Raw genomic sequence first — 16,799 nt, 5'->3', positions numbered from 1 at the left:
TTAAACCTTTGGACCTCTTGTTTGCCCAATTTATGTTTTGCTCCTGACTTGCACATGCTGTGGTTTCTAGACAGATGTAGCAATTGAAGGAAACTAGTCTATTTGTTAACTCATTAAGTTATTAAAAATTGGATACAATAGAGTTTCTTCCTGCTCAGTTTTTTACTTACTTCAGGAAACTGTTACTTATGATTCAGAGTTTCTCTTTCTATTGGCATGCATATATATATATATATATATATATATATATATATATATATATATATATATATATATATATATATATATGCATATATATATATATATAATATAATATAATTTTTTTTTCTTACTTCTTTGTAGGGTTTATGTGTGTTTTTCTTCTAGCCAGGTTTTCCCTACGTAGCCAAGGTTTTTTTGTAGCTCCAGCTCAGTAGAATCACATCTACTCGGTTCTGGGCTTTTTTCCTTTCTAACACCTAGCAAGCTCTAACTGCTAGGTGGGAGACCTAAATAGATCCATTTCTAGCTCGTTAGCTGTCATCAGTAGGCCACACCCATATCTTATGTATCCTCCCTGTAAAGGTACAGTATCAATTTTCTTACTTCTTCGTAGGGTTTATGTGTGTTTTTCTTCTAGCCAGGTTTTCCCTACGTAGCCAAGGTTTTTTGTAGCTACGTAGGGAAAACCTGGCTAGAAGAAAAAAACACACACACACACACACACACACACACACACACACACACACACATTATTTTGATTTATATGCCGCCCTTCTCTGGAGACTCAGGGCGGCTTACAATGCGTTAAGCAATAGCCTTCATACTTTTGTATATTTTATACAAAGACAGCTTATTGCCCCCACAAACTGAGTCCTCATTTTACCTACCTTAGAAAGGATGGAAGGCTGAGTCAACCTTGATCCTGGTGACAATTGAACTCGCAGTAATTACAGGCAGCTGGAAGCTAAATACTACCTTTAACAGTAGCATTAGTCTGCTGCGCCATCCAGGCTCCTATATATTAGGCATATTATGTAAGTTTGAATTGAAAGAATTGTCCTTTTTGAGCAAGTATTGTTGCTTGATATAATTAATGATTATAATAATATATTAATATTATATTAATATTATAATATAATAATCATTGGAAAGAGCAACTGATAAGATACTACAGTGTATACATTTCTGCAATAGATTCACCTTATGGTTTTGATAAAAATAAAGATGCATAATCATATATGCACCACTGAAAATCATGTTGTTTGACTTAGTTGGCTTTATAAATCAGTAAATTAAAATAAAATAACAAAATAATCTTTGTCCTGCCTTGATATATAGTTTATATAGCTTAATATTAAGTTTAAAGGGAGATAAAGTTTCAGCTGTATGGGAATTTGCATTTTCAGAAAGGTCTTCCCTAGCTCCTTGTTTTCCTGTCTGATATTTTGAGATAGGGAGCTTTTGGGGATATGTGACAAATCCCTATCGAAATATTAAGAATCCTCTTATCTCTAGATATCCTTGTTTTCTTGATACAGGATAGTGATTGGACAATGGTATGTATGCTATTGTGAGAAGATCTGGGAGGAAGGATTTCAGAAGCAAATCAACTAGCCTGGATAGCTCTGCAGACAAGGCACTGTAATTTAACACCAGCTGTCTGCAATTAAAGTAAGTTCAAATCTTGCCAGGCTCAAGGTTGACTCAGCCTTCCATCCTTTCTAAGGTAGGTAAATTGAGGACCCAGTTTGTGGGGGCAATAAGCTGACTTTGTATAAAATATACAAAAGTATGAAGGCTATTGCATAACGCACTGTAAGCCGCCCTGAGTCTCTGGAGAAGGGCGGCATATAAATCAAATTAAAAAAAAGAAAAACTAGAAATATTTAGTACTCTCCAACTTGACTTAATTACTTGTTAGATTCTTCCCCCTCTCACCTCTACAAGTTCAAGACAATATACATTGTATTTCCTTTTCTTGTTTTCTTTGCACAACAATAGAGAAAACAATCTGGACTACCATTATATGACAGCAATCCACTGGCTCATAATGTGGCTATTGTAAATACAGGAGCTAGTGCTGCCATTTCATACTGCTTGCTTCCCAAGCACTAAAACTACAAACCATAGTTTTATAATATGATGAAGTATGCTTAAATTGTTGCACTTGGTTTAAAACAAGTTTTCATTAAATTAGGTTGGATTTATGCCATAAAAACATTGTAGGATTGTAGCTGTAGTAACTATTCCTATTTTCTGTTGGTCTGATTAGTTTTCAGGAGAATACTTCTGCCAGTTCAGGAAATTAGAGCACTGCCATATAAAGAGAAAGTGGTATAAAGAGAGAAATCATGCATACTTTCTTACGCATTATTTAAGTGTACTTAATTGTAAATTAGAATGCTTCATGGTCTTTAGGATTAAAGATAGGGTGGAAGTATTCTGCTTCAGAAAATAAATGGTACTCTTCATTTAGCAGTTAATCATAATTAGTAGTCACTCTTCATTTCTTCAGAGTGGAATCTTTAATGTTAGATAATGGAATATAAGTACACTTGATTTGCATTTTCAGGATGATGAAAATGATGCCATCTTTTTGCCAAAATATGATTTTGTCTCTTTCTCTGTGTCTGGTAATTCCATGTGGTAAAGCATGTGTGGGTAAGTTATTATGGGTTGGAAACATACTTATTTTTTTTTATAGAAAGTTGATAGGACTTGCTATTGGTATGATTATGTCACAAGATTATGGTCTGAAGTATTACACATTGCAGAGATATTGAGGCTCATTCAGATAATCTGTTTTAATGCTTAATGTTGTATCCCCCAAAGAAAAACAAGTGCATTTTTGCCACTAAATTTAGCTCACTGGTACAATAAAAGAGTTTAATTTCAAAGTATTTCCATGACCATCTGATCGTAATTTGGCACCTTCAGATAGGACTGTGATTCCCAGAAATCTGAGTCAATTCCTTGGGAGAGCTGTAATCCAAACATATCTGGAAGGTTCCAGTTTGTAAAGTTTAGTGTATGTGTCAATCTGTATAATCTGCAAAGTCCATGCCAGGTTTGGACAATAACTTTGGTGTGCTTGGCCATTAAGAAATGAATGAAGAATCGGGTTATGTAGCACATTTCATTGCATAGATTGACAGAATGTCATTCATAATAGTCTTTGGGTGTATTGCTTTACATTCCGAATCAAGTAAATATTAACTATAGTTTAATTTGGATGAAAGACCACCTGTGAGATGTTTCTGAATACTCACAACAGCTTGGCAGTTTTAAACTTTTATCAGCTCAAAGGTTTTGAGAAAATGCAGGGCTTTGTGCTATTGGACCAAAAGAAAGTTCAGAAGTGAGAAGAATGGGCAGTATCAAAGTGTGATGAAGAATGATATGTGGCAGTTATATGTGTCTATACAAGTACTTTTTATTGCCATTTGTTCAACCACAGTTTGAAGTTACCATGGCACTGAATGAAGTGACTTAACAGTTAATTTTCGAAGATATAGCCGTTGTAACACTTCCATGGTCACATGATCAAGTTCGGGTGATTGGCAGCCCACTCCCATTTATGATTATTATTGATTACAGGGATGCTTCAGCTCTTTCCACCTGCTTGTCTCTCTCCACCTCCCCCCCACCATAGCTGCCCTTTTGGATGCTCTGCGTAGAGACATTTTTTGGTGGTGGTGGCCCAGGGCCCTCAGAAATCTCAGCCAGCTGCCACTACCCAGGCCTCTGCTTCAGGCTCAGTGTAACCTGCCCCATTGCTGAGGACCTCAGCTTTAAGCCGTCACTCTGGTCAGCCACCCCAATGCCACAGCACAAAGCCTCAGCTGCCCCACACTCTGCAGGCTCTGCTGTGCCCAGCTGACCTTCACTGTGTTCCTGCCACTGCTGACAGAGATAAATTATTAATCTTTAGCTTTCTCATCTTTCTAAAACAGGGGTCTCCAAACTTGGCAACTTTAAAACTTGCAGACTTCAACTCCCAGAATTCCTCAGCTAGCTAATTCTGGAATTTGCTAAGCTGGAGAGCCCTGTTCTAGAATAATTAGAAGAATTACAGTGGGTGGAATACATAGGTAGGTTTATTAGCTTATTGGTAAAGTTTCTTGTCGATGTCTTAACATGCTTACATTGATGAAGCTGATTTTTCCATCTGATTAAAGATGTTCTTACCCATTGATTGACTTATGACAAAGAATCTGCTTGTGATCAGTGATGCAACAAAATGCCACACTTAAATAGAATAGGATTATCTTGAATTTATATGAATTTGAGATTAGATAATAGATGGACTCATATAGTATATTGTATTAATATCATAGCATTTTAGCTAAGGTTTGTTGAAGAAGCCAAAAGGATTGGGGTTCACATATAGCAATAAACAAGAAACTATGGTTTGTAAATGACAGAGCTGGTTTTATATATATGCTATTCTAATGCTAGATAAATCATACATGAATGATGTGAGTGCTCAAATATGAATTTAGTGACCTAAGTAACCAATATAGAATTGGTTTACTTTGTCCCATAGCAATTAATCCTGCAGGGAACTCAGGACTGGGGTTAATGGGATCGATTGACAGCTAAGATTTCAAGGTTAATGAGTGGTTAATTAGAATATAAGGACGTACTGAAGTTTGTTACTATTTACTGAAACCACAAGAGATTATTATGCAAGATGCTTGACATGAAATCTTCCTTTTCATCTTCTTCTAATTCCTTACTAATAAGGCATATACACTGCTCTTCTATGATCAGAGCACTGAACTCCATGTATATAGCTGGTTCAAGGCACACTGGTGTTTTAGAAAGCTCTTAAATCTAGTGTGAAGTATGGTTTCTAAGGCGTATTTTATAGAATGGCATCATTTGCCAATCAAACCATTGTGGCTTAGACAACAAATTATGATAAATGAAATGATAGCTAGGCACACTGTGTAAACATAATCACAGAATCTAAGTAAACAAAGGTGTGTTTGCATTTGATTTAAAAATGATTCTTAGATATTCTTGTGTTTGTGATATTTGCTCACAAATGAATGGGCTTGAAATGACTTGAAATGATTCCATGGGTCCAGAGGTGGTATTTAGCAGGTTCTGACCAGTTCTGGAGAACTGGTAGCAGAAATTTTGAGTAGTTCGGAGAACCGGTAACTACTACCTCTCACTGGCCCCGCCCCCATCTATTCTCTGCCTCACGAGTCCCAGCTGATGGGGAAGAAATGGGGATTTTGCAGTAACCTTCCCCTGGAGAGGGGTGGGAATGGAGATTTTACAGTATCCTTTCTCTGCCATACCCACCAAGCCATGCCATGCCATGCCATGCCATGCCTACCAAGCCACGGCCACAGAACCGATAGTACAAATTTTTTGAATCCTACCACTGCATGGGTAAACATGAAGACATCCCTTTTTTACTTCCAAGATTCCATGCTCTTTCTAGTAGTCAAGCTATCTTTTGGGGTTTTTGACTTTTTTTTTTAAATGCAAAAGTAAATTCTTTAATAATTGGATCTTGGAAAAAGAACTTTTGCCAGTTGAGCAATCCTATTAGCAACGATTGTCATCTAAAGCAGAGAATCATGTTTAAAAATAATACTGAATAATATAATAAAAGGCATTGCCTAACTTATTAATATTTATTGCATTTTTATGCAAAAAGGATTCATGGAAATACCAAAACTAGAGGACACGTGGCTGTGTTTATGTATTCATTATTATTTATTACTTTGCAATCACTATTTGATTAAACTATTTATGCCTCACTTTTATTTCCTGCTGTCTGGATTGAATTGTTGTCTGAACAATTTACAAAATAAAAACAAAACAAAACCTGTCTGCCTTGAAAGTTATAAGGTAAATTAGTCTTTAAATAATTCTCCCCAAAGAAGGAAAACAAACTAGAGAAATAGGAAAAGCAAAGAGTACCTGGAGAATGAATTTAGCTTTGGGCTTCTCACGCATTAGGATTTTGTTGAATATATTGAAGCTTGGAATGGGCTAATTAGTTCCCCAAAGTTACTGTTGTGATGGGAGTTGGCAAGGAAAGGAGTCAGTGCTCAGTTCTTCTTGTAAGGATCTACTGAAGCTCTCCGCTGGGTGCAGTTTTTCTTTTTTGGCAGTGGGCTTCATTTCTAGCATTGCTATTCCAGCCTACAGTCTTTTCTGCATAGTCTTTCCTTGCAGCTGTCATCCAAAACTATAAGCAAAAGATTATTGTTTCATCTAGATGAAGAAATGTTTAAAGTAGAAAGTGCTATTGTTATTCAGATGTTATTACCATCAGACCTCGAGGAAGCACAGCTGTCATTGCCCGTGTCCGCTCATTGATCCATTTAGAGGTGATGAGGGCTTAGAATTCAGCAGTACTATTATCTAAGGCAGGGGTGTCAAACTTGCGTCGTCATGTCGTCGTCACATGACATATCGGGACTTTTTTCCCCTTCGCTAAACCGGGCATGGGTGTGGCCAGCGCATGACGCATCTGGCCTGCGGGCTGCGAGTTTGACAGCCCTGATCTAAGGGTTGGTTGTGGGTTCTCCACCCCTGCGCTAAATGTTTTAAACACCAGACTGCCTTCTCATATATATGTTTCTTAATTGTTCATTAAGATCATCATTTTGATTTTGGATGGAAAATGAATGCCTGGTATCCTCTAGACTTGAAAATATAAAATGCATGAGCTGGAAGGTACTATAAGTCATATAGTTTAACCCAGTGGTGAAATCAAATTTTTTTTAACTACCAGTTCTGTGGGTATGGCTTGGTGGGTGTGGCATGGTGGGCGTGGCAGGGAGGAATACTGCAAAATCTTCATTTCCACCCCACTCCAGGGGAAGGATACTGCAAAATCACCATTCCCACCCCAGTCCTGGGGGAAGGATATTGCAAAATCTCCATTCCCACCCCACTCTGGGGCCAGCCAAAGGTGGTATTTGCCAGTTCTCTGAACTACTCAAAATTTCCGCTATCGGTTCTCCAGAACCTGCTGGATTTCACCCCTGGTTTAACCATCTGCTGCAGGAATCCACTGCATCTCACTTATTTTGGCCATGTCATATGGGTGAATTTACTGGAGAAAGCAATGAAGTTGGGAAGATTTAGAGGTAAAAGGAAACCAGGCTGCCAAAGAATATGATGGTTGGACACTATCAAATCTGACACCATAGAACAATTCAAAGAAGTAGTACAAGATTGGAAGAAGAATTGCCAAGAGTTGGACACAACTGAATGGATAATATCATCATCATCATCATCATCATCATCATCATCATCATCATCACCATTTAAAAATGTTTTAGTGAAGGTGGATCTACTACTGATGTACTTACCAGCTCTTGCTGTCATTAAATTCTTCTTAATATTCAGGCCAAATTTCCTTTCTTTTAATTTGAACCCACTAGTCTTTGACCTTCTCTCAGTTCCAACATAGGACAGGTCTGCTCCACCAGTACATTTATTTATTTATTTATTTATTTATCAATCATATTTGTATACCGCCCTACTCCCGAAGGACTCAGGGCGGTGAACAGCCAAAATAAAATACAGAGACATACAAAAGTTAAAAAACTATTAAAAACAGATTAAATAATTTAGGCTCAAAAAACAAATTAAAAACATCTAATTTATCTAAAAAACATTTAAAACCCAATTTAAAAGCCAATTTAAAAGGGAGAGTTAGGCCAGACCAGCCTGTTGGAATAAAAACATTTTTAGGGCGCGGCGGAAGATGCGTAAGTCTTGGATCCTCCGTATTTCCGGGGGGAGCTCGTTCCAGATGGCAAGTGCCCCCACAGAGAAGGCTCTCCCCCTGGGGGCCGCCAGTCAACATTGTTTGGCCGACGGCACCCTGAGGAGCCCCTCTCTATGGGAGCGAACTGGTCGATGAGAGGCTACTGGTGGCAGAAGGCGGTCTCGTAAGTACCCTGGTCCTGAGCCATGGAGCGCTCTAAAGGAGGTAACCAAAATCTTGAAGCGCACCCGGAAGACCACTGGGAGCCAGTGCAGCTCGCACAGGAGGGGGGTCACATGGGAGCGCCACATCGCTCCCGTCACCACCCGCACGGCCGCATTCTGGACCAATTGGAGCCTCCGGGTGCTCCTCAAGGGGAGCCCCATGTAGAGAGCATTGCAATAATCCAGGTGTGAGGTGACAAGGGCATGAGTGACCGTGCGTAACGAGTCCCGATCCAGAAAGGGATGCAACTGGCAAATCAGGCGTACCTGATAAAAAGTCCTCCTGGCCACGGCCACCATATGCTCTTCTAAAGACAGCCACGAGTCCAGGAGGACGCCCAAGTTGCGAACCCCATCTGTGGGGGCCAACGGCTCGCCCCCAATAGTCAGAGATGGCGCCAACTGACTGTATCGGGACGTCGGAAACCACAGCCACTCGGTCTTGGATGGGTTGAGCCCGAGTCTGTTCCTCCCCATCCAGATCCGTATGGCCTCCAGGCACCGGGACATCACCTCGAGGGCATCATTGGGGTGGTCTGGGGTGGAGATGTACAGCTGGGTGTCATCAGCATACTGATGGTACTTCACCCCAAAACCACGGATGATCTCACCCAGTGGCTTCACATAAATGTTGAACAGAAGGGGCGAGAGGACCGATCCTTGCAGCACCCCACATACAAGGGGCCTCGGGGTCGACCTCTGCCCCCCTGTCAACACAGACTGCGACCGGTCGGAGAGAAAGGAGGAGAACCACTGTAAAACAGTGCCCCCCACATCATGTCCTTTTTGATATTTGTAGATAAATATCATATATTCTCTTAAATTTCTCTTATTGGATTATGGTTTCTGTCATTTGCAACAAAATAATGTGATTATTGTGCTAGTTGGGGATAACAAGAACTAAACTGCTGCACACATAAGGCACCAGTGTGAGAAGGACGGCTCTATAGGATGGGATCGTGTCAATTCTACTGCTATAAAATTCCCTGCCTAGAGGCATGTCTTAAAATCCCACCTGTTGTCTCTTAAATGGCATGTTGAGACAGTTCACACAAGCATTTGGATGTGCATGATGGTTCTCCAGTGATTTATGTTTGTTAGTTGTTTTTATGGATTACTGATTTTTTTTAATGAGGCAATGTATAAAAATTAATGAATAATTTGGCCATTCAATTCTTCAGTTCTGCCTGGACAGTCTGGGGGAGGGTTGATGCATATAGATTAGAGCAGTATAATCCCAAGGCAAGCAAATGGAAGCTTGTTATTCTGCAGCATTCTTGGTCTTGTGATTATTGAAAACCCACAGGCTAATTCCTGCTTTTACTTCTAAATTCCTTAAGCAATTAAAGGAAAGGGGGAATTTTAAGAACTAGTTAAAAAGAATGTTGACCTTTGTGTCTTAATATAATGGATGATGTCAGAATGAGTTTGATGTTCCAAGCACATTTTGAAATAAGCAATATTAGTCTCAAACTTCTGTTTGATAAAAGTAAAAGGAGTGAACCAAAGCAAAGAAGAAAGAGAAGCCTAACAAATGATTTCAGTGTTTTGTTTCAGCAGAGAGAGAAATCTAACTTTGATATCACGTTTTTTGGGGGAAACAATGTTTAATCCAGAGAAAAAGAGGTGAAATATCCAGATATCAGTAAATACTATCTTCTACCTTTGTGGAAGGTAATTAAGGGAATTATCTCTGTGGGAGGAAATTAAGAGGACTTTCTGATTGCCTGTTAAGAGCTTCAGGGTTTGAAGCATTTCAGCCCCGTGAAACTCAGGAATTTGATAGCTCTTTCTTAGTAATTAGTTTGTATGAGCTCTCCAGAAGTTATCAGTCTTCAGAATTTGCTTCTCCTGAAAAGATTAACAGTTTGTTTTTGAGAACTCTAAGAAAAATTTTGGTCAGGAGGTGCAGAAAATCTGTTCTCTTTATGAACACCAGTTTACATTCTGATAGGGACATATATTATCCTTGAATTATGAGAGTCATTTAGCTTGAAAATCATATTCCAATCTAAAATGTTACTTCATGTCTCCATGTTCAGATGAACCTCTGTTTTTTTCTTGACAACTTTTCCTGGAAGAAAATTTTTTGGCTGGTATACCATTGCATAAAACTGAGAACGATATTTACATTTCTTAACTCTGTTATTTTCTAGATGAGCACAAAGATGTACAAAAGAAAACCTTCACCAAGTGGATAAACACTCGTTTTTCAAAGGTAAGGATGGCTCACAGTGGCTATTTTTTAATCTCTTGTCTTCCAGATGTATTAAAGTTCCATGTGAGAGCATCAGGTTGAAAAAGGCTAGCTTAAGTTATGTTCAGTAAAACATAGCACCTTCAGATATGCATTGGATTAAAATATATTCCGATTCTAGATCCACCAGCAATATTTGTTTTGCTCTCTCCCTCTTTCTCCATTAGAAGGGCTTCGTATTAGCTGCAACCTAATTGTGCTAATCACCCTTTAAAACGGCCATTTTCTTTGCCACTGAGTTCCTTCTTCTCCTGCTCAGCTCCAGTTTGCAGGATTTGGTTAATGCATAACTTTTTGAAATACCTTTTGTTATAAAGGGCCCAGTAATAGACTGCATACATTATATGTTTCTTGAAAGCTGCCTGTGTTGGCAGAACCTTCTCCAGAGATTCTGACCTTTCTGGAAACAAATGTTTGATTCATTGTCTTTTAAAAGCCACATGCAGAAATTCTACAGTCCTTTTCAGAGAAGTATGGCATTGTCAGCAGTGTTGTTGGGATTTCGGCCAATGTCAGAATTGCAACTCCAAAGTAAATCTTTTGCTTTTTCCAGCAATAAACAAAGTTATTTCATATCCAGTGATGTGTATGGGTATGGGTGCTCAGTATGACCTTTTTGCCCAGTGGAAGATCTCAGTTAAATGCAAGGTTCAGTAACTTGTATAGGATGTTCCCTTGTAGATTTGGCTGTATCTATATGCATTGACCATGTAGTGTTTCTCTACTGCAGGCGTGTCAAACTCGATTTCGTTGAGGGCTGCATCAGGGTTGGGTTTGATCTTGGAGGGTCGGGTGGGCATGGTCGGGGGTGGGCATGATCATGGTGGGCATGACATAGGACTCGTGTCGGGGGCACCTGTGACTTCCCTGAGACCCTTCCTCACTCTCATTATAATCACCTTCCTTCCTTCCTTCCTTCCTTCCCTCCCTCCCTCCCTCCCTCATCATTCTCCTTTCTTCTTCCTTCCCCTCTTTCCTTATTTTTCCTTCCTTGCTCTCTTCCCATCTTCCCATCTTTTTCTTTGTCTTTCCCTTTCTATTTTCCTGTCCCTTCTTATATGCTCAAATGCAAAAGGGAAAACGTTTCTCCTTTTGTTTTGTTTTTAGTTTGTCTTGTTAGCCCTCTGCCAGCAAAAATGGAGCTCAGGGGGGGCTGCGCGCACCTCCCCGTGCCCCGTTTTCGACTGGGATGGCTTCCTGCAGTCCTCTGCAAGTGAAAATGGAGCTCGGGGATACTGTGTGCAGCTGTCTCAGGCTCCATTTTTGGCAGGAAGGCCTCCTGCACCCCTTAGCCAGTGAAAACGGAGCTCTGTTTTTACTGGCAGAGGCACCACAGGCCTTTGCTGTTTCTAGGCCGACCCCGGTGGCCAGATCTAAGCCTTAAATTTGACATCCCTGCTCTACCAAGTACAGATAGACTTAGGTAGACTACAGATATACTCAATTTACAACTATTTGTTTAGTGAACGAAGTTACAACCTTACTGAAAAAAGCAACCTGTGACCATTTTTCAGACTTACAACTGTTGTAATATCCCTGTGGTCACATGATCAAAATTTAGGCCCTTGACAGCTGTCATATATTTATGACAGTTGCACTGTCCCAGGGTCATGTGATCACCATTGTGACCTTCCCAGCTGTTTTTTGACAAGGGAAATCTGTGTGTGTATGTGGGGGAAGCCATGTGTGATTCATTTAACAATTCCAGTGATTTGCCTAAAAACTGTGGCAAAAAAAGTTGTAAAAGGGGACACAATTCATTTAACAACTGCCTTGCTTAGAAGTAGAAATTTGGGGCTCAATGGCAGTTACAAATTAGAGATTGAATGTAGCTGTAAGTGCTATAGCATAGAACTAAGGTTGGGTGTTTGCAGTCCCTATTTCTTATCTATATATGTTAGATATTATTAGCGTTGGTGGCATTGTGTCTCAAAGTAGCCTATGCCCTATGGCTTACTGTAAAACATCTCTGATCTCTGATTAGTAGTGGGTTTCAATTTTGGCCACTACCAGTTTGCTTGTGGGTGTGCGTGCGTGATGCTTCTGCGTATGTGCAGAGATGTCCGGGTGGGTGGGCGGAGCCTCCCACTGCCGCTACCGGTTCGCCCAATCTGGGGTGAACCGGTAGCAACCCACCACTGTCTCTGATATGGTTTTTGCTTAGCAATGGAAGTTCTGGGCCCAATTGTGTTTGTAAGTCAAGGACTACCTGTAGTATTAGCAATAAATATTTCTTCCTCCCCTTCTGCACATTCAGTAAACTGCACTTATTGAGCAGTTTATTGGATGACAAAGTAAATAGCAGCTCCTCTCTCTTGGTTCCTATAACCACCGTAGATACTCAACAAATAATGTGGAAATTTTCTTTGGGTCTCCTCTGAGTATATCACTTTGCTCTTCCTTAAAGCACAAATGTATTTGTTCAGGCTTCCAGGTAGCTCTGAAGAAGAAGAAAAAAGATTCCAATGCAGAAGCATCTTTTTTAAGGCATAGGCAGGAGAGAAAAACTCTTTAAGTACACAGTGAGCAATTATATTAACTTACCTAATTAAGTTGCTTAAGTGTAATTAAGTAGGAATTAAATGACATTTAGTTTATATGCTGGTCCACCTGCTTCTCTGTCTTCCTGTTGGAATTTAGCTTTGGCCCATCAGTCAAAGGCCAGGTGCAGTCCTCAGCTGGAGACGGTGCACGCCTCTGCTTTAATGCTGCTTAATATTCATCAACAGCGAGGAAACCGGGGCAGGATTTGACAGCACAAATGCAAGATCTGCCTCAGTATAGAAAACCTAGGTTAGCACCTTTTGAAAATAAGTGAATTAAAACATGGATGACTACCCAAAAAGCTTCTTTGTTCTGTTCTCTGTTAAAAGATAGTTTAACTTGGATTAAACTCAAATTATAAGTCACAAGTCAACAATTAATAGTGTGCAAATGGATTTGCCATAAGGGTAACTGCAGCGCCCAAGCTGCTCTGGGGATATTCAGCCTTCAACCCCTCTTCTTGTTTGTTTCATCAGCTAGAAAAATTAGTTTGATTCTGCTGACTTGAAGTCATGCTTTTACATTCTGCTTTCTAGCCAATCTTTAACTGGAGTTCTGGTATTAAAATCAAAATTAAAATAAATGATTTCGCAGAAAGGGAAAGATATCCAGAAGTAGCTCATATGGATGAGCATATGGATTTGCTCTTTGATGGGATGTCTTTGTGTGAGCTATTTAGAATTGAGGTTTCTCTATAAAATTTCAAAATTATGACGGATAAAATGAAGAAATACAAGACATGCTTCCATACACTTCAAAGGGGATACAAATAATCTTGATTGGACTAGAGACGTGATTCTGAGAGCTTTGATTTCACTTGGATAGCCTTTAGAAATCAGGTTGTTTTCAATTATGGTTTAAACTTTAAACAGTATTTTGAAAGACAAGCCTGTTTTTCCTTAGCATTATGGGAGTAAATATAGTTGTTGCTGTTCATTTCTGTTTTAGAAATAATCTATTATATATGAGTTTTTCCTGTACTGTCATTAAAATGAATAAATAAACTAACTGAACTATTTTTTGTTTTTGTTTTGGTCACAAGTATATCAAAGAGCAAATATCCAGCTCTCCCAAAACCTCAACAACATTTAATTTGTTGCTTTCTTGAATAAGTGGAATGCAAACAGGAATTCAAGCAGAAAAATAAACAGATAGAAAGCCACAATAAAATGCTTCTCATTTAAGATGGTGCACTAAATTTAGATGCTGGCAAAATGCACTGTATTTTATTTACTGAAACTGCTCTTCTCTTGCGTAGTGACCTTTCTGCTTTGTGAATCGTTTCCCACATCAAATTCTCATGCTTTGGGTACATCAAATGGAAAATCTTGACACAGATATCAAAGTACCATATTTAGATTACAGAACATGAATTAGAAATTAGTTTTCTATCTATGTACTGGAAATCTTTCCTTTCCTGAATAATAAATAGCCAGTAGCAATAATCTTCATGTTTGGTTCTTATGAGGAGGAAAGTTTAATAAGAAGTTGATAAGAAGTTAATGTAATTAAGAGCTAAAGGAACTTCATGCTTCCCCCTTTTTAATATGTTTTATTAAGGTACTCTTTGAGTACATTCAGTCTTTCTAGCCTTCCACATCCATTTTTGCTGCCATTAGGAAACAGGTCTAATTGTCTGTATTGGTGGATATGATGGTTGTTTCCAGTTTATAAACATAGTTTAAGATAAAAAACTTAGAGGTTCCTAATACTACTCAATATCCAAGTTCCTATTGATTCATGACTGCTATCTTCAAATAATTTCCCTAAGCACTTTTATACAGTTCCATCAGTCAGCTCATGTGGCTTGCCTTGGCTATACCCAGGTAGGTCTGATACTGAAATTTCTTCCTGAATTGACACACATTCCGTAAAGAAAAGAGTTTCAAATTATTTATCATTGATGCTACCCATAAATAGAACTTTAAAAAAAATTCTCATCCGAATATAGTTTAAATAATATCCTTCCACAACTTAGTCATATTTCTGCATTAAGGTATTTTGTAAGCCGATTAACTAAATTTCAGGTATTGAGGGCCTGTGAATTCAAACTGACTTTGCCTTGTGTTAAATTTGTTGTTGGGTGACTTAGAAGGAATTAATATAGATAAAGGAAAACAAACCGGTGATAGATTGGAAACACTCAAGCTTAAGCTAAACAAAGAGTGGAAGCAAGTGAAAGAGCGTAAGTTATTTGTGATAGACTTTTTCCCCAAAAAGAAAAATGCATTCTTTGTGAGCTTTATCTACATAAAGTAGGCTTTTTCAAGCTTGAATCATGATCTTATTGAAGAGGGACGTGCAGCAGAGAACCAAGTTCCTAAATACACTACTTCTTATTGCATAATGTAGCACTTAATCTTTCCAGATATAGCTTGCTTAGGCTACAGAGGATGACAATCTGAGATGGGAATGAGAGTTGGGGGGGGGGAACATTTGTTTATCTTTTATACCTTATCATTTCATCTCAAACTGGAAACTTATTTTTTATGAACAGTTCTAGAGTATGACATTTCCATATCTGGAAATGATACTGTCCAAATTATTCTCTTTTCTCCCTTATAGTCATTCCTTGGCTAGGTTGCAAGGAGATGCTTTGAAATTATTGATTACAACTTGACTTATAACTGCAATTGAGCCCAAAATTTATGTTGCTAAAAGAGACAGTTTAGAATTTAGAATTCAGAACAACAGAGTTGGAAGGGACCTTGGAGGTCTTCTAGTCCAACCCCCTGCTTAGGCAGGAAACGCTACACCACTTCAGACAAATGGTTATCCAATATCTTCTTAAAATCTTCCAGTATTGGAGCATTTACAACTTCTAGAGGCAAGTTGTTCCACTGATTAATTGTTCTAACTGTCAGGAAATGTCTCCTTAGTTCTAAGTTGCTTCTCTCCTTGATTAGTTTCTACCCATTGCTTCTTGTTCTACCCTTAGGTGCTTGGAGAATACTTTGACTCCCTCTTCTTTGTGGCAACCCCTGAGATATTGGAACACTGCTATCATGTCACCCCTGGTCCTTCTTTTCATAAGACTAGACATATCCAGTTCCAGCAACCGTTCCTTATATGTTTTATCGTCAAGTCCCCTAATTATCTTTGTTGCTCTTCTCTGCACTCTTTCTAGAGTCTCAACATCTTTTTTACATTGTGGCGACCAAAATTGGAAACAGTATTCCAAGTGTGGCCTTACCAAGGCATTATAAAGTGGTATTAACACTTCACGTGATCTTGATTCTATCCCTCTTGTTTATGCAGCCTAGAAAAGTGTTGGCTTTTTTGGTAGTTGCTGCACATTGCTGGCTGATATTTAAGTGATTGTCCACTAGGACTCCCAAGATCCCTCTCACAGTCACCACTATTGAGCAAGGTACCACATATACTGTACCTGTGCATTTTGTTTTTCTTGCCTAAATGTAGAATCTTACTTTTTTCACCATTGAATTTCATTTTGTTGGATAGCACCCAATGTTCAAGTCTGTCAAGATCCTTCTGTATCTTAAGCCTATCTTCCAGAGTGTTGGCTATTCCTGTTAGCTTGGTGTCGCCTGCAAATTTGATGAGTTCCCCATCTATCCCCTCATCCAAATCATTGATGAAGATGTTGAAGAATTCTGGGCCTAAAACAGAGCCTTGGGGTACCCCACTGTATACCTCCCTCTATGTAGATGCAGTTCAGTTGAGAACTACATGTTGAGTGCCGTTTGTTAGTCAGTTGTTAAGTGAATCACTGCAGTTGTTAAGTTGATAACCTGGTTGTTAAGTGAATCTGGCTTTCCCATTAACTTTGCTTGTCAGAAAGTTGCAAGAGGGGAATCATATGAGCTAGGGACACTGAAGCCATCATAAATACGAGTCAGTTGCCCAGCATCTGAATTTTTATTATGTAATCACTGGGATGCTGTGATGGTTGTAAGTTGAATAATGGTCATAGTCACTCTTTTTCAGTGCCCTTTTAACTTCTAACAGTCACTAAATGAACAGCTGTCAGTTGAAGACTACCTATATCTACTGCTTCTATAGTGGTGTTTCACTCCTGCAGGGG

At 39.0% G+C, this 16,799-nt stretch overlaps 1 protein-coding gene across 1 annotated transcript in view; it reads left to right on the top strand.

Annotated features, from left to right (window-relative positions):
* UTRN (utrophin) overlaps positions 1 to 16,799 on the top strand; it is a 358,125-nt gene that overhangs the window by 38,873 nt on the left and 302,453 nt on the right. The window contains exon 3 of the mRNA XM_070932667.1: positions 10,110 to 10,171. Coding sequence (XP_070788768.1) covers positions 10,110 to 10,171 — 62 coding nt within the window. The remainder of the gene's footprint in view (positions 1 to 10,109; positions 10,172 to 16,799) is intronic.

This window comes from Pituophis catenifer, unplaced genomic scaffold (genome assembly GCF_029215685.1).
Source record: "Pituophis catenifer annectens isolate HBS135680 unplaced genomic scaffold, rPitCat1.0.hap2 SCAF_1, whole genome shotgun sequence".
Taxonomy (NCBI): Eukaryota; Metazoa; Chordata; class Lepidosauria; order Squamata; family Colubridae; genus Pituophis; species Pituophis catenifer.
This window is presented reverse-complemented; position numbering and strand designations above follow the sequence as displayed.